This window comes from Enhydra lutris, unplaced genomic scaffold (genome assembly GCF_002288905.1).
Source record: "Enhydra lutris kenyoni isolate GAN:26980312 unplaced genomic scaffold, ASM228890v2 scaffoldscaffold38, whole genome shotgun sequence".
NCBI lineage: Eukaryota > Metazoa > Chordata > Mammalia > Carnivora > Mustelidae > Enhydra > Enhydra lutris.
The window spans coordinates 811572-829894 of record NW_019154122.1 but is presented as its reverse complement, the minus strand read 5'-3'; the positions used below and the strand labels follow the sequence as shown (position 1 = coordinate 829894).

At 41.3% G+C, this 18323-nt stretch overlaps 1 protein-coding gene across 2 annotated transcripts; it reads right to left on the bottom strand.

Annotated features, from left to right (window-relative positions):
• Positions 1-148: 148 nt before the first annotated feature.
• Positions 149-16593, bottom strand: LOC111154730 (aurora kinase A and ninein interacting protein). Of its 2 annotated transcripts, none has more exons than XM_022514603.1 (3): positions 16511-16593; positions 3404-3542; positions 149-1463 (listed from the first exon to the last, which is right to left on the bottom strand). In XM_022514603.1, exons 1-3 carry the CDS (start codon positions 16586-16588, stop codon positions 625-627), a joined length of 1056 nt encoding a protein of 351 aa, XP_022370311.1. In that variant the 5' UTR covers positions 16589-16593; the 3' UTR covers positions 149-624. The 2 variants fall into 2 exon arrangements, with proteins under 2 accessions (XP_022370311.1, XP_022370312.1); XM_022514604.1 differs by lacking the exon at positions 16511-16593 and adding an exon at positions 8874-8922.
• Between the last annotated feature and the right edge of the window lie 1730 nt (positions 16594-18323).

The window sequence follows — 18323 nt, the reverse complement described above, 5'->3', positions numbered from 1 at the left end:
AAACTACCATTGGGGCGCTTGGGTGGCTCAGTCAGTTAAGCATCTGACTGGGTCTCAGCTCAAGTCTTGATCTCAAGGTCATGAATTCAAGCCCTGTATTAGGCTACACACTGGGCATGGAGCCTACTTTAAAACAAAAACACCCTACCATCATTCTACTATTTCTCTCTCTATCCCCCCTGCCCCCATACCCCTGGACCCAGGAAATATGCCTTATAACTCAAAACGGTGTCAGGAATAATGGTCCCAAGGTTGCATGGGTAAGATAACAGCCAGAGATTAGAACACACATTCATAAGAAGCAATGTCCTTCAGGGATCTGAAAGGGCAAAGAGGGGGCTATGCAGACTGAGTAAGGGCTCTTTAGTAGAAGGATAAGTACCTGCCCTACCTCCTCTCAGTGCTCATCACAGACTTGGCCAAGGTTACCAGCCACCTCTTCCCGGGGAGACGCACGATGCCAATCATACAGTCTCAACAAGTGCCACCACCTGGTTTATTTACACAAAGAAATGCTCAATAATAACTTCATCCCTTGCCTCCCTCCGCTGCCCTCCCGCCCAATATTTTCCTATAGCTCTGTCATCTCAAGGTACTTCTAGAACCAAACCATCATCAAGGTATTTAGACTTGGTGCCTGATAACTTGATTACCTTCAGAGTCCTGGGTAAAGAGCAAATCAGGCTGCAGATTTAACTGAGCTGGCCTCTCCTGGCACTGAGAGCTATCGTGCAACTGCCCTAAATCCCGATTCTGATTGTTCGTTACATCTCGGAAAGGAGCTCTAGAGTTGTGGGCAATGACCCGCTGGCCCTGAGAATCCTCAGTGAAAAGCTGACTCCAGGAGTCATTCTTTTCACTGTCCCAGGAAAACACAGGGACAGGACAAGGGCTTTGTTTCACTAAGTCTGTGTTTTCTCCGTTCCGGGAATGGAATGTTTGAGGGAGGATGGGGTCCTGCCTGGTTTCTTGGGCAGACACCTTTCCCAATTTAATCTTGTCCAAGGACTGAAGGCCTTTGCCCCCCGGTGGTTGAATGCATCTCTCCACATCCTGATAGTTTTTTTCCTTAGATCCATGAAGCCATTCCCTTTTCCAGAAAGAGTCTTTATCTCCTTCCTGTTGGTCCAGCAAGTAAGGACCTTCCAAGTTCTGAGTGAAGGAACAAGAGAATGAGGCTTTGCTCTTTCCAGCACAGACCAAGGGGTCAGGCTGGGGCAAAGACAGCATAGTCAAAAACGAAGTTCCCATTCTGTGGTGGTCAGAAGCCTGGAGGAAATGAAGAGAAAGTCCAGCTTCCTGGGTATCTGCAGGGGTTGAAGTGGCTAATGGGGGTGACATGCACTCGTCCTCCAAGCCCTGGATCAGATGATCTAGATGGGCTGCATCTTTCTCAGACTCTTTGTTGATCTGACTTTCTATATGAGACGAAACACTCCTCTGGTCACCATCATTTGTCTTTCCTAGCAAAACAGACGTGAATAATTATTCTGCAGGAAATCTCTGCCCTGAGTAGGATTTAGCTGGCTTTTTCTGAAATCTGTATTAGCTACTATCATCACCTAGCGCAGGGGTCTTAGTTAGACTCATCACACGCATTTACAGCTGATCTTCCTGTTTTCTTTCTTTTTTTTTTTTTAAGAAAAAAAAAAGGTTTTATTTATTTGTTTGAGAGAGAGAAAGAATGGGAAGGGGGCAGAAAGGGAGAAGCAGACTCCCCACTCAGCAGGGAGCCCAACACGGGGCATCAGTCGCAGGATCCAGAGATCATGGCCCGAGCTGAAGTCAGACACTTAACTGACTGAGCCATCCAGGCACCCCATGATCTTCCTGCTTTCAATCTCTGCTTTCGCCAGAATGACCCTTTTAAACCTCAGACCTTATATTCCACTACTCAAATATATGGATGCTTCTAATGACATACTCAAGTCAAACGTGGTAGGTATACTCAGACCACAGCCTACTTTTCCAGCTGTGTTTTAGGATATGGGGTTTAACAGGGCACATGAGTTTTGCCTTTGTTTTTTATTTAATATGGTTTCTGTTAAATAGTGATCTTGGCCAAATATATATTCCTGGATATTATCTTTTGAGAAATATGCACAACACAATTTTTGTAAGGTCACTAAGATCACATTAACCATCCAACTCTAAGAAACCTTCTGGTGACAGTACAAATAACATTAGGGCCTCTACTCTGCAAATATGGCTTGGGAAGGGGAATAAAGACAATCAGATGCTAAGTCAACCAGTTGGACGAAAAATAATAAATGACTGCTAGTGTCCAGCTTGTCCATTTTATCAGGCATGGAATGGATACTGTTCTGCCTTAAGGATGAATAACATGGACTACCTTTCCCCTAAATTATACCAAGATCTAATTACAAAGCTGAATGATTTCCTTTTTCCTTCTCCAACAAGAATTATACTGCAGAAACTGTTTTGTGAAAGATGTCTCAACTTTGCCTAAGAATTCAACAGATTATATATATACCAGAATTTTGAAATAGCGGGGGATGACTGGGTGGCTCAGACTATTAAGCATCCAACTCTTGATCTCAGCTCCGGTCTTACTCTTGGGGTCGTGAGTTCAAGCCTCATGTTGGGCTCCATGCTGGGCATGGAACCTACTTTAAAAAAATAAAATAAAATAAAATAAAATAAAAATATATACATATATATATATATACATATATGTTTTTTTTTTTTTTTCTTTAAATCAGAAGTGTCCTTGAAAGAAATCTGCCCTTGTTAACTTAAAGCCAAAGGGTGCTTATTTTAAGTTTCTCTTTGGGGTAGGGACAGTGAATTTTGAAGATTTGTGTAAAGCAATCCTGGGAATCACATCAGGAGTTAGAGCTCTCCTCCCAAAACCCTCCAACTGGCAGACACCCTGCTCTGAAGCAGCTCGTCACCTGGAAAGGGACATGTAAGCAAAAAACTGCCAAAGGATAATGAGACACAAGCCAACTTTATGCCAACCTTTCTAAGAAAAAAAGCATCTTTGAACTCTGAATATTGAGAAGCACTATACAGAAATATCTGTTATCAAGTAATCATATATACACTGCTCATTATGGCCAATCCAAGACATTTACCTAACTAGGGCAGATCAGCTCCCCTGCACACCCCAACTCCCCAAGCATACCTTTCTCCTCGCTGCTCTGTCAGGGAATACAAACATTTAATATTAGACTGAGCACACAGAATGAGAAAATGTTAGTAAAAGCATGTTTATAATGCCTAGCAGAAGGGGATGCTTTGTCGTTTGATATCCTCTTCTAATGAGTCAGCCAAGTTTAACACAATGCACTGGTGTTGCCACTTCTCATAAATTTTCCAGCATGGAAAAATGCACACACTCCTTTTTGCTCCCCGGGTATTCCCAGGCGGGTCATCATACCTGGCTGCAGGGTGAAGAAGGAAGCCATGCTGGTCTGCCGAATGCCTGTAGGTGGAACTCTTTGAGTAAAAGAAATCTTAGCCTTTTTCTCTCCAGGAAAGTGTGTTAACATTTTGGTGTTTGGCTTCATTAAATATGTCTGAGAAGGGGGAGAAAAAGAATAATGGAACCTATTAATATCAAAACAGCTGTCAGACAGGAGAGATTCAATAAACACCCATGACCTTCATGGAACCACACTGGGCCCTTTGGACTCCATTCCTCTGCTGCTTTCTGGTTAGTTTTTGCTGTACATCATCATCTACCGTTTCCTGTCACACTGATGATGTTTGTTTGTTTTTATAGGAAATCACATATTCCAACTATAGCCCAATCTTTCTGCTTCCCCACAGAAATCAGTCACACTGACTAAACAAACAAGATTTGCTGACGTGATTCCAAGAATGATACTCTCTCTTACACTTAAAGAGAACTAATGATTCTACCTCAGCAGCAGGTGACACATTTTTAGTGGTTTTCAAATACTTATATACAGTTAAGAGCATGACTCACACAGCTAGGGTTCAAGTCAATTCCAATTCTGCCACGGCTACTTAGCACTGTGTGACCCTATGCAAGCGCTTAATCTAGGTCTCATTCTCATGTGTGAAATGAGGACAGTAAAGTACCTATCCCATAGGGCTGTTACAAGGATTTGGTGAGTTAATTCACATAAAAGGCTTACACAGTTCCTCAGGTTCAATACTAATTGGTTATTACTAGGAGGACAAGCAGGGAACAGCCAGTCTTATACACTCTCAGCCCCTTTGTACGTTACAGTATCAGTTTGTACCAGAAAGGGTTAGGGAAGTAACTTTTGTCAACTAACTATAAATATAACCTCATCTTTATTTAGTGTGATGTGGTTTTGTTTCCACTTGCTTGTTATGGAATGCCTGAGAAGTAACCCCGAGAAGAGGGTAATTTATACTCAATTCAGTTTGCATGAAAACCAAAGAAACAAGATTTGCCGATTTTCATGTTGTAAGTTGGAGATAGGTCTGAGATGAAATCAAATTATTAATTCTAGCCCAAAGTTGACTTCATTTTTACATTTGGAAACTAAAATGTACCTTAAGTGGATAAAAGAAGAATGAAATCCTTGGTGTAAAACTCATACTCTAACTTGCAATGCTGGTGTGGAACTTTCCCCTCCAACATACAAAACTAGAAAACTGAATAAAACACATGAAACAACTGATAATAGATGGTGGACAAAAGGAATTGCATTGGATTGTGAGCTCTGAGAGAAGGAAAACAAATGAACCCTATGATGACTCTAGCTTTATACCTGGAATCACTTGCCAGACCAAAATATATAAAGTACACAGCACTGCATTCTGGATTACTTGAATACATTGAGACTGGAATTTGGAGAAGCTGAGGTGACCACTCCTCAAGTTGCAAAGTCCATATTCCTTCACCTTGAACTTGGGAAGAATTTTGTGACTGACCAATAAAGTATGATAGAAATAACACTACATTTTTTCCAAAACTAGGTCATAAAAATGCCATGCACTCTTGCTTTCTTGAGATCCTCACTCTTAGAACCTGGCGACCATGCTATGAGGAAGCCCAAAGAAGCACATGGCTCTCTAAATTTTATATTAGAAACATCCTAGATATGTGAAACTATGTGAGAGGATATGCCAACAAGTATTTTAGCACCTATATGCTAGGTACTAGGAATACACTGAGGAACAAAACAGATTGTTTCTGCTCTGGTAAAGCTTAAACCTTATGGGAAAAGACAGACTAATAATATATAGTTATTTAAATGACTACAAGAATACTAAGTCCTACAACACAAATACAAAGGATTGTAAGATAATATTATGAAAATTATATGCCAACAAATTGGACAACCTAGAAAAATGAATACACTCCTAGAAACATATAACCTCCCAAAACTGAATCAGGAAAAAATAGAAAATTTGAACAGACCGACTACCAGCAATGAAATTGAATCAGTTAAAAAAAAAAAAAAAACTCCCAACAATCAAAAGTCCAGGACAAAACAGCTTCACAGATGATTTCTACCAAACATTCCATTCCACAAAGTTGTAGCAATCAGAACAATATGATACTGGCATAAATAGATATAGATCAATGGAACAAAATAGAAAACTCAGAAATAAATCCACAATTATATGGTCAATTAATCTTCAACAAAGGAGGCAAGAATATGCAATGGGAAAAAGTCTCTTCAACAAATGGTGTCAGGAAAACTGGACAGCTACATGCAAAAGAATGAAGCCAGACCACTTGATTATACCATACACAAAAATAAACTCAAAATGGATTAAGGGCTAGGCACCCGGGTGGCTTAGTCAGTTAAGCATCTGCCTTTGGCTCAGGTAATGATCCCAGGGTCCTGGGATCAAGGCCCGAGTTAGGCTCCCCACTCTGTGGGGAGTCTGCTTCTCCCTCTACTCTGACTCTCTCCACCCTACCTTCCTCTCCCCTCGTGTGCTCTCTCATGTGCCCTCTTTTCTCTCTCAAATAAATAAAATCTTTTTTAAAAAGTGGTTTAAGGACCTAAATGTGAGACCTGAAATGGTAAAAATCCTAGGAAAGCACAGGCAATAATTTCTCTGAAACTGGCCATAACATTTTTCTAGATATGTGTCCTGAGACGGGAAACGAAAGCAAAAATAAACTACAGAGACAACATCAAAATAAAAAAAAATTCTTCATAGCAAAGGAAACTATGAGCAAAACTAAAACACAGCCTACTGAAGAGGAGAAGATATTTGCAAATGATATATCTGATAAAGGGTTAATAGACAAAAAAATATAAAGAATTTCCACAACACAACACCACAACTCTATTATCAAAGCAGACCTGGGTTCAAACAATTCACCCTCCTTACTACTAGAAAATGTTTTCATGATTCCATGGGATTTAAATTCAGTTTAGCTCTCATTCTATCTTTATGTCTTCTGATAATTTACCTGCAAGTTTGTCTTAAATTTCTGCTTTCAACCCATTTTAATTCCCCTTTTCTATGATTCATATGGCCTTCAAGTCTAGCATATAATTTGATTCAACTTACTTTTCTGATTATGGTCACTGGCCTTGAATTTATGAATGTAATCTCATTATCCGTACATATTGACATAGCTTCAGAAAACATAAATAAATGTATGTGTTTAATTCTTTTTGCTATGTTACTTCTTCTTTTATGCTTCTGAGGTCCCATACTCATCTCTTCCCACTTCTCCAACTCCCCTCCTCCACTCTCATAGAAAACCTTTTCCAATCAGTCACTATCATGCCTTATCAAGCCATGCTAAAAGGACACTACCTAATAAGGATACTCTAAGGAGGACTGTTTAAGAAGTCTGACCAAAAACAGCTGTCGGAGGTACCTGGGTGGCTCAGTTGGTTAAGCATCTGCCTTTGGCTCAGGTTATGATCCCGGAGTCCCTAGATCGAGTCCCACATCAGGCTTCCTGCTCAGTAAGGAGCCTGCTTTTCCGTCTCCCTCTGCTCCTCCCCAACTCATGCTCACACCGCACTCTCTCTCCTGCTCACTCTCTCAAACAAATAAAAATCTTAAAAAAAAAAAAAAAAAAAAAGATCAGTCTATTCTGGACCTTTCACACGTCACACGGTATCTGGTCTTTGTGATCAGCTTCTCTCACTGAGCACCTTCTGGAGGTCCAACCACACTGTAGCATGTCAGATACTTCAATCCCTTTTTATTGCCAAGTAATATTCCACTGTTTAGATATACTATTTTATCTACTCATTCATCATTTGGGAGCATTTTGGTTGTTTCCACTCTTTAGCTGTTATGAGAAATGCTGCTACAAACATTCAAATATTCGTTACTAGTGTACAAATTTTAGTGCGGACTATCTTTTCATATCTTGGGTCTATACTTAAAAGCAGAAGTGCTGGGTCATAGGATAAGCATGCTGAACATTTTGAGGAACTGCCAAACTGTTCAGCAAACTGCCTATACCACTGTATGCATGCACCATGTAATATACGAGGTTTCCAATTTCTCCACATCCTTGCCAACACTTGGTATTATCTTTTTGATTATAGCCATCCCATGGATGTGAAGTGGTATCTCCTTGTGGTTTGGATTTGCATTTCCCTAGTGACTAATAATGACATTCTTTCCATGGGGGTATCTGAATGGACTTATAACAAGAGATTAAATTAGCAATTTAAAAACTTCCTGCAAAGAAAAATCCACTGTGTACCACCTGAAGAAGATGAGAATTTTCAAAACCAGCAAGTCTAGGCTCTTTTTTGTTTAACTGGCCTTCCTTCAGCTTCTCTCGATCCTCTGGCACTTGGCTATATCAGTGAGAAGAAACCAGGTAGCCTTTCAGCACTGCCTGTAAACCCCCTTAGCTACATCACATTGCCCAGTTCCTCAGGTACATTCTCTACCTTCCACCTTACTACAACCAACAGGAGTTGTAGGCAACTTTCTGTGACCACATAACAAGGATTCCCTTTCCTCTAGTTTCCAGTAAGATATGTTCTCACTTTCCTTTAAACCCTTACCCACAAGTCTCCTCAAAGGCCATCCCAGTTCTAGAAACAGTTTCTTACAAGCTCTTCAAGCTTTCACTAGCACTCTCTCCAAAGTCCTTCCAGCTGCCACCCATTGCCCCATGCCAAAGCCATTCCCCCATTTTAGGTTTTCATTAGGTAAAACCAAATCTGTATTATCTTTCTGTTGCTGCATTAACACATTGCCACAAAATTTAGCAGCTTAAAACAACAATTATTATCTCACAACTTCTATGCATCAGGAATTGGAAGCAGCCTATCTGCATGGTTCTGGCTCACAGTCTCATTAGGTTGCATTTAAGGTAACAAGCAGGGTTGCAATATGCATTTTCAGGGCGGCTCACTCACACAACTGCTAGCAAATTCAGTAAGGTTCCTCACCACATGGAGGTCTCCACAGAGCTGCCTCCGTGTCTGCACAACGTGAGAGCTGACTTCCCCTAAAGGCAGAATGAGGCTGAAGCTGCAATGCTGTTTATGACCTAACCTCAGAACTTGAACACTTCCAACACCTTCTAGTCAACAGGGTCACTAAGTACGTCCCACACTTGGTGGGGGAAGGGGGGACTTAACATCCACCTGTTAGAGAGGTATCAAAGAATTTGTGGACATATTTTAAAACCACCAGCCCTCCACCCGTAATAAAACGTAATCTCTTCCTTCTCTAAATGCTTAGAATTTCCTTATGCCTCTAAGACACTTACTGTCTGTCTGACAGTTATTTGCGTTCCTACCATGTTCCATGCTGCCAGGGTTAGAACTACCTTATTCAATATTCACCTTTTTATCATCTGAGGACACCTTACACATTATGAAAAGAAAACAAAACAAAACAAAAACCACACTGGAACAAGAGTCAGAAGACCTGGAATCAAGCCATAGAGCAGCACTTACTCTGATGTGATCTGAAGCAAATCTCTATCTGAACTTCAATTTCTTCATCTGCAAAATGGAGATAATCTCACTTCCCTCACAAAGCTACTGAGGAAGTGAAGTGAAACAATACATGTAAAAAAACTTTTACAAACCATAAGCCATTACGTAAAGGTCATACTGATAAATATTTGTCAAGTTACATTCACAGATCCTTATCAGTCTTACAGCACCGACCCCAACAGTGTTGCTACCATGCACTTCAGTATTATTCTTAAGCCTATTCAGTTTCAGTGAAATACTTTCCTCCTCAATATTTGTTTTTCTTTTTTCAGCATTTCAGTAAGTATCACAGAGGGGGGTTTTTTTGTTGTTAGGTCCACACTTTTTCTTTTTAAGATTATTTATTTGAGAGTGGGGAGGCAGAGAGAAAGAGAGAATCTCAAGGCGGACTGTCTGCTGAGCACTGAGCCCAGTGCAGGGCTTCATCTCACCACCATGAGATCGTGACCTGAGCCGAAATGAAGACTCGAGGGCTCAACTAACCGAGAAACCCAGGTGCTCCTGTTAAGTACACACTTTAATCTGCCATTTTACTGGAGGTGTCCTCCCATCCATCTTTGCTCTAAAAAACTCAAAGTACTTCTACTTATCTTCTTATCAGAGAAAGAAAGAATGAGCAACTATGACCATATCTAAACCATATCTAAAAGGTTTTCTGAAAGCAAAGCTCAAATGGATTAATTGATTTGCTCATTCAACAAATTTGTACTGAGAACCTATCATGTGCCACTGTTTGAAGGACTGCCTAATGGAGATTTCATTCTAGTAGTGGAAGATCATAAATGAAAAATAAATACACAGTATATAGTGTATCTAAAGGTAAAGGGCTATGGAGATAAATAAAGCAAGACTAAGGTGTTAGGGAGTAGAGAATAAAGGAAAGGCTTTTTTATGGTTAAGAAATGGGGCTCAATAAGCTGACAAATGAAAGAACAGAGCCAAGTGGTATTTTAATCCCTATGCATTTCAAGGTGTACAAAACTCTCTGTAGAGGTATACTTGGCTTGAAGGCCAGCAAGAAGGCCCGTATGACTACAACAGAGTCAGGCAGAGAAAAGAGTAGTAGATGAGGTCTAAAATGTAGAAGAAGGCAAACATACATGGCCAAACCATGCCTTGCAGGCCTCAGAGATTCTGGGTTTTACCAGAAGATAGCAAACCACTAGATGGTTTTAAAATTAATAGTGAGCAAAAGGTCACTCTCATTCTGGATCAGGTAGCAGTGGTAGAAATAGTAGAAAATTATGAGATTCTGAACATATGAAGGCAGAGTCCAGAGAATTTGCTGATGGACTGAATGTTAGTGAAGCTACAGACTGTCACAGTGGCATTCCGTGTTCCACCAAGGCGGTCAGAAAACACTGATGACTCAGCCAAGATTTCTGTTATCTTCGCATTTCTGTCCCCTTCTTAGGCTCACTTCTCCTTCTCTGCTACATATATTTCAAGGGCAAGAAAGTATGCTGCATTACAGATGAAGAAGAAATAGAAAACACCTACAAGATAGCAAATATACAAAATACATAGTAAACCTTTTTACCTCTTTATTGTGGGAGAAACCTTTCAGAAATATTTCTCCGTGTTTTAATAAAGAGGTAACAAAGTTAAAATACAAAATTTGAAAATCATGTAAATTAAAATCGCCTTTTGGTGGGGCACCTGGGTGGCTTAGTTGTTAAGCGTCTGCCTTCAGCTCAGGTCATGATCCCAGGGTCCTGGGATGGAGCCCCACAATGGACTCCTGGGATCAAGCCCCACATTGGGCTCCCTGCTCGGCTAGAAGCCTGCTTCTCCCTCTCCCGCTTCCCCTGCTTGTATTCCCTCTCTCACGGTCTCTCTCTGTCAAATAAATAAAGAAAATCTTTTAAAAAATAAATTAAAATAAAAAGGAAAAATTCATACTAAAACTCATGTCTCACATGGAAAGTTCTCCATATATTTAGTGAAAGGTGAGTATGTTTGAAATAATCTCTTTTGTGGGGGAAACATATTTATACACATAGAAACTGTCTCAAAGAATACCAATTGTTAAAAGCAGCTACCACCAGTGAAGTTTTGTTTTTTACTTAATTCTATACTGATTTTTTTAACAAACATATATTAATCTCACAATAAAAAAACTGAAATGAAAACAAATACAGTATCCTTCATATCAAGGCCTAAGTAATGAGGCCAAGCCTATCATGCTTCTGTGGGACCAAGAGAGAAGCAAACTCACTCCAAACATAGGCATTTATTTTCTGGCAAAATTATGAACCACCCCATTAGTTGCCGCCAAATAGCAGTTTGTTTAGGGATCAGGTGGGAAGGAGCATATTTTCTAAAACACTGGTCATGAGCAACTGTCTATTAATGACTGACATTAAAACTCAAACAAATGTATGCCTATTAATAGCTACTCTAGGAAAAGGCAGGTTTCTACATCCTGTGAAAGGGAATCTTTAGTACTCTGCTCTGGACTGGAAGTCTTAAAAAGTCAAAGAACCAGTTTTTAACAAAGTTTAAAAAATTGTTTTTAAGATTTATTTATTCATTTGAGAGAAAAAGAGCATGAGTGGGAGAGGGAAAGAGAATCTCAAGCAGACTCTAAGTGAGGAGCCCGACATAGGGATCAATCTCATGACCCTGAAATCATGATCTGAGCTGAAACCGAATCAGATACTTAACCCACTGCGCCACTCAGGTGCCCACCCCCCAAATTTTTAACACATCTCTCACCACACACACATGCACCAAGAAAAGGCCATCTGAGCACATGGGGAGAAGGCAGCTCACTGTCGGCAAGCCAAGAAGAAAGTCCTTACTGGAACTTGACCATGGCAGCACTCTGATCTTGGACTTCCAGTTTCCAGAACTGTGAGAAAATGGATTCTGTTGTTTAAGCCACCCAGTCTATTCTATTTTGTTACTGTCAACTTGAGTAGATTAAGGCAATACTATTGCATATAATGGAATGGAATAGTATCAAGTCTTTAAAAAGAAGAAAGCAGCTACCTGCTCAGTGGGGAGGGGGTAAGTTGTTGGTGTTTCTTTCTCTCCCTCTGCCTCTCTCCCCCACTTGTGTTCTCTCTCTCTAATAAACAAATGAAATCTTTTTTTTAAGAAAAAGAATAAAACAGCTCTTTGTGGATGCATATGAAATGATACATAAGATGCAATAAGTGAGAAAAAGCAAGATGCAGAACAATGTGGAACATGCTATTATTTACAAGAAAGAACAGATACTGTTTGCTTGTGCATATATAGAATATGTGTAGAAGGATGTGCAAGAAAGCTGTGGCCTCTGAGATGGGCCAAGGATGGTTAAAAGTATTAGGGAGTTATTTCACTGCCTAACACTGCCGTACATTTTAAATTATGTACCAGATGAAGATACCTACCTCATTTTTAAGTAAAAAAAAAAAAAAAAAAAAAAAAAAATTTAAAGGAACAGGTGGTTCATTTATTATTTCTCAAAATATGACTTTAGTTGGGGCGCCTGGGTGGCTCAGTGGGTTAAAGCCTCTGCCTTTGGCTCAGGTCATGATCCCAGAGTCCTCAGATCAAGCCCCGCATCGGGATCTCTGCTCAGCAGGGAGCCTGCTTCCCTTCCTCTCTCTCTGCCTGCCTCTCTGCCTACTTGTGATCTCTGTCAAATAAATAAATAGAATCTTAAACATATATATATATGACTTTAGTTGTATGATGCTTTTTAACAGCTCTTAATTTGTTCAGGAAACTGTAGCCACTGCAAGGGAGCAAAATTTGCCACCCCAAAATGTGTCTCTCTGGCATATGTATTATTTTAGGCTGATTATTTTTAAGGAACAGGCGGCTTAGGAATAATTGCTGACCTTCCCCCAACTACTAAAAGAATTTAGAGGACCTGCCCCAGGAAAGGAGCTATTACCATAAATAGCTATTCAACTACGGTTGCATTTCTACACACTAATAATGAGCTATCAAGGAAATTAAGAAAACAATCCCATTTACAGCTGCATCAAAAAGAATAAAATATCTAGGAATAAATTTACCCAAACAGGTGCAAGACTTGTACTCTGAAGATTGCGGCACATGGATGAAAGAAACTGACGATGAAAAAAATAAATGGGAAGATATATTCTGCTCATGGACTGACAAATTAATATTGTTAAAATATTAGTACTTCCCAAAGCAATCTACAAATTCAATACAATCCATCAAAATATGATTTTCCACAAAACTAGAAAAAAGTACTCCTAAAATCTGTATGGGACACCAAACAGACAAAGCAATCTTGAGAAAAGATCAAAGCTGTAAATATCATGCTGATTTCAAACTATTCTACAAAGTTATAGTAATCAAAACAGTATGGCACTGACACAAAGACACACATAGATCAATAGAATAGAACAGAGAGCCCATAAATAAACCTACATGTATATGGACAATTAATCTACTACAAATGAGAAAAGAATATAAAATGGGGAAAAGACAGTCTCTTCAATAAATGGTGCTGGGAAAACCGGACAAGCTACATGCAAAAGAGTGAAACTAGACCACTATCTTACACCATATATAAAAATAAATTCGAAATGGATTAAAGACTTGAATGTTAAGACCTGAAGCCATAAAACTCTTGGAAGAAAAAGATGGGCAGCAAGCTCTTTTGACATCAGTCTTAGCAGGATTTCTTTGAACCAATCTCCTCAGACAAGGGCAACAAAAGCTAAAATAGCAAATAGGATTACATTAAACTAAAAAGCTTTTACAGAGCGATGGAAACCATCAACAAAACAGAACTGCACCTTACTGTATGGGAAGAAGGTATTTGCAAATCATACATCTGATAAAGGGTTAACATCCAAAATATAGAGTTACACAACACTTAAAAAAAAAAAAAAAAAGATTAGTGGCGCCTGGGTGGCTCAATGGGTTAAGCCTCCGCCTTCAGCTCAGGTCATGATTTCAGGGTCCTGGAATCGAGTCCCACATCTGGCTCTCTGCTCAGCAGGGAGCCTGCTTCCTCTTTCTCTCTCTGCCTGCCTCTCTGCCTACTTGTGATATCTCTCTGTCAAATAAATAAATAAATTCTTAGAAAAAAAAAGATTAAAAAATTGGCAGAATTGCACAGCAAAGGAAACAGTTAACAAAACCAAAAGACAACTGACAGAATGGGAGAAGATATTTGCAAACAACATATCAGATAAAGGGCTAGTATCCAAAATCTATAAAGAGCTTAGCAAACTCAACACCCAAAGAACAAATAACCCAATCAAGAAATGGGCAGAAGATGGGGTGCCTGTGGCTCAGTGGGTTAAGCCTCTGTCTTCGGCTCAGGTCATGATCCCAAGGTCCTGGGATCGAGCCCCGCATTGGGCTCTCTGCTCGGCAGGGGCCCTGCTTCCCCCTCTTTCTCTGCCTGCCTCTCTGCCTACTTGTGATCTCTGTCTGTCCAATAAATAAATAAAATATTAAAAAAAAAAAAAAAGAAATGGGCAGAAGACATGAACAGACATTTCTGCAAAGACAACATCCAGATGGCCAACAGACACATGAAAAACTGCTCCACATCACTCGGCATCAGGGAAATACAAATCAAAACCACAATGAGATACCACCTTACACCAGTCAGAATGGCTAAAATTAACAAGTCAGGAAATGACAGATGCTGGCAAGGATGCAGAGAAAGGGGAACTCTCCTACACTATTGGTGGGAATGGAAGCTGGTGCAACCACTCTGGAAAACAGCATGGAGGTTCCTCAAAAAGTTGAAAATAGAGCTACCTTACAACCCAGCAATTGCACTACTGGGTATTTACCCTAAAGATACAAACGTAGTGATCCGAAGGGGCATGTGCACCTGAATGTTTATGGCAGCAAGGTCCACAATAGCCAAACTATGGAAAGAACCTAGATGTCCATCAACAGATGAATGGATAAAGAAGATGTGGTATATATATACAATAGAATACTATGCAGCCATCAAAATAAATGAAATCTTTCCATTTGTGATGACATGGATGGAACTAGAGGGTATTACGCTTAGCAAAGTAAGTCAATCAGAGAAAGACAACTATCATATGATACGATATGAGGAAGTAGAGATGTAACGTTGGGGGTTTGAGGGGGTAGGAAAAGAATAAATGAAACAAGATGGGATTGGGAGGGAGACAAACCATAAGAGACTCTTAATGTCACAAAACAAACTGAGGGGGGCGGGGGGGGTAGGAAGGGAGGGAGAGGGTGGTGGGGTTATGGACATTGGGGAGGATATGTGCTATGGTGAGTGCTGTGAAGTGTGTAAACCTGGCGATTCACATACCTGTACCCCTGGGGCTAATAATACATTATATGTTTATTAAAAATTTTTTTAAAAAGATAAAACAAAAAAAATGGGCAGAAGACTTGAAAAGCCCATTGTCAAAGATTACACACAGATGCCCAACAGACAGAAGAAAAGGTGCTCAACATCATTAATTAACCATCAGGAAAATGAAAATATGAGATATTACCTCAAACCTGTTAGAATAGCAATTATCAAAAAGACAAAAAAGAAAAAAGGACGAAAAAATAACAAGTGTTGGAGAGGATGCAAAGTGTAGAGAGGTTGTGGAGAAAAGGGAACTTGCATGCACTGTTGCTGGGAATGTAAATTGGTGCAGCTACTTATGGAAAACAATATGGAAGAGTCTTAAAAAATTAAAAGTAGAATTACAATCCAGTAATTCCAGTTCCGGGCATTCATCTGAAGAGAATGAAAACACCAAATCAAAGAAATATATGCACCCCTATAATCATTGCAGTATTATTTACAACAGTCAAGATATGGACACAACCCAAGTGTCCATCAACTGATGAATGGGTAAAGATGTGGCAAATATATACAATGAAGTATTACACAGCCACAAAGAACGAAATCTTGCCATTCTCGACAGCATGGATGGACCTAGTATTATGGTATTATGCTAAGTGAACTAAGTCATAGAGAAGGACAAATATATACAACTTCTCCTGTATGTGGAATCTAAATAACAAAACAAAATAGAAACTGACTCATAGGTATAGGAAACAAACTGTTAGTTACCAGAGGGGGGAGGGGTTGGGGAACAGAAGGAAGAGGATTAAGAGGCACAAACTTCCAGTTATAAAATAAATAAGTCATGGGGAGGTGAAGCACTGCGTAGGTTATATAGTCAATAATATTGTAGTAACTTTGTAATGGTGACCATGGCAACCAGACTTCTCCTGTGGATTTCTTAGTGTATAAAAATATCGAATCAGTATCACGTGCACCTGAAACTAACTAGATATTGGATGTCAAGTATAGTTCCATTAAAAAGCAGAAACAAAACTCCTCACAGCAAATTTTCTCTCCACCCTCTCCCCACACCTCGAAGCCTTATTTTCCCAGTCTCTTCCTCACCCACCCACAGCCTGCCTGCCTTCCGTCCCATTTCCTCTCTACTCTTCCCAAACCCCGTTTTTCACCCTTCTGCAGGCTCCAATCCCTCTAGCCTCAGAATTCCCAAAGCTGTTCCTTTCTCGGACCCCGACTTGACTTCCACCGCCTCCCTTCTCACGCGTCCAGGCCTCTCACCCCTCCTCCAACACCCTCTCACGCCCCCACATCCCACCTGCACTCTCCGCCGCTTCAGCGCCGCAGCGTCCAGCCACACACCGCAGGCCTCTTCCTCATGGCCTCTCCGCCTCATGGCCGCTGCCGACACCCAGCCAGCCGGACACCAGGCTCCGGCTCCAGCTGCCTCACAGAATGGCTCTAACGGCCTCCACCGACGTTCGGATCTCGCGCCAACGCCGGGGGCGGAGCTACGCCGCAGCCGCCGACGCAGGTACCGCCCCAGCATCAGCCCCGCCCCAGCATCAGCCCCGCCCCAGCATCAGCCCCGCCCCGGCCCTAGCACCGCCCCGGCCCTAGCACCGCCCCTTTCTCTCCTCCCGGGGCCTCACAGGGTAGTCTGGTGGGTGGAGCTCCTTTCGGTTTACTAAGGCCTTCGCGCCCCTTGTGATCTTTTAATTCGAGTTGCCTTCCCGCGGCTGGGCTGCTTGAACGTGTTCGCGACATTGCGCAAGGAATATGCATGTCTTTTCGCTAAATTAGTTGCCCTTTCTTGCGGTAAACATAACAACCCCAGGCTCAGGGTTTTCCAGTCTCAACAGCTGCATCCTCCCGGTCATCCCAAAAGGAAGGGTGGAGCCGAGGCTGCGGTCTGCCCGCTCCAAAGCCGGTGTCCCCGGCACTACCTTAAGTGGTGACCACACACTCGAGTTTATGAATTACTTCTGAAATTCAAAAATAAATAAATAAAAAATAAATCCAAGCATAACTATGAAACCGCATGGGAAAGGATCTAGAAAACGTTAAAAAGGGGGCGCCTGGGTGGTTCAATGGGTTAAGCCTCTGCCTTTTGCTCAGGTCATGATCTCAGGGTCTTGGGATGGAGCCCTGCATTGAGCTCTCTGCTCAGCAGGGAGCCTGCTTTTCCCTCTCTCTCTCTGCCTACTTGTGATCTCTGTCAAATAAATAAATAAATATATCTTTATTTTTAAAGGTGGGGGGGGTGGTCCTGGGTGGCTCAGCGGGTAAGAGTCTGCCTTCTGCTGGGTCATGATCCCAGGGTCCTGGGATGGAGCCCCAGCTCCAACTCCCTGCTCAGCGGGGGAGTCTGTGTCTCCCTCCCTCTCTGCCCCTCCCCCCACTAGTTCTCACTCTCTCTCTCTCTCAAATAAATAAAAATTTTTTTTAAAAGTGGGGTGGGGGCGCCTGGGTGGCTCAGTGGGTTAAAGCCTCTGCCTTCGGCTCAGGTCATGATCTCAGGGTCCTGCAATTGAGCCCAGCACTGGGCTCTCTGCTCGCCAGGGAGCCTGCTTCCCCCTCTCTCTCTGCCTGCCTCTCTGCCTACTTGTGATCTCTGTCAAATAAATAAATAAAAATCTTTAAAAAAAAAAAAAAAAAGAGGGGTGGGGTGCCTGGGTGGCTCATTGGGTTAAGTGTCTGCCTTTAGCTCAGGTCATGATCTCTGGGTCCTGGGATCCAGCCCTGTGTTGGGAATCCCTGCTCAGCAGGGAGCTTACTTCTTTCTCTCCCCCTGCAACTCCCCCTGCTTGTGCTCTCACTCAGTCAAAATCTTTTTTGAAAAAATGAAACTAAAAAGGTAAAAAATGAAAGCTAAAAATATGGAGTCCCAGGCTTGTCAGCTTCAGAACTATCTCCTAGTCCTGCCTTCACAGCTTAAGGGTGACCCTGAGTTTTAAAGAGGATCGAGTGAGGTAATATTTGTGAAAGCACTTTGCAGATTGTGAAAGTTCCTCAGAAATTCAGAAGTGCTGGCATCCAGCTCATTCTTCCATCCCTAACCAGTCCCCATAGACATTCTTTATATGTTTATAAATCATATACATATATATGTAAACAGGATCTTTTTCAAT

Excerpts from the sequence above, each read along its gene's own strand:
- LOC111154730 (XM_022514603.1), bottom strand. The coding sequence starts at position 16,588 with ATGAGGCGGAGAGGCCATGAGGAAGAGGCCTGCGGTGTGTGGCTGGAC. Across the intron at positions 3,543-16,510 it reads TGAAGCGGCGGAGAGTGCAG|ACATATTTAATGAAGCCAAA; the intron begins GTGGGATGTGGG and ends CCCCCTTCTCAG. Across the intron at positions 1,464-3,403 it reads CTTCTTCACCCTGCAGCCAG|GAAAGACAAATGATGGTGAC; the intron begins GTATGATGACCC and ends CTGTTTTGCTAG.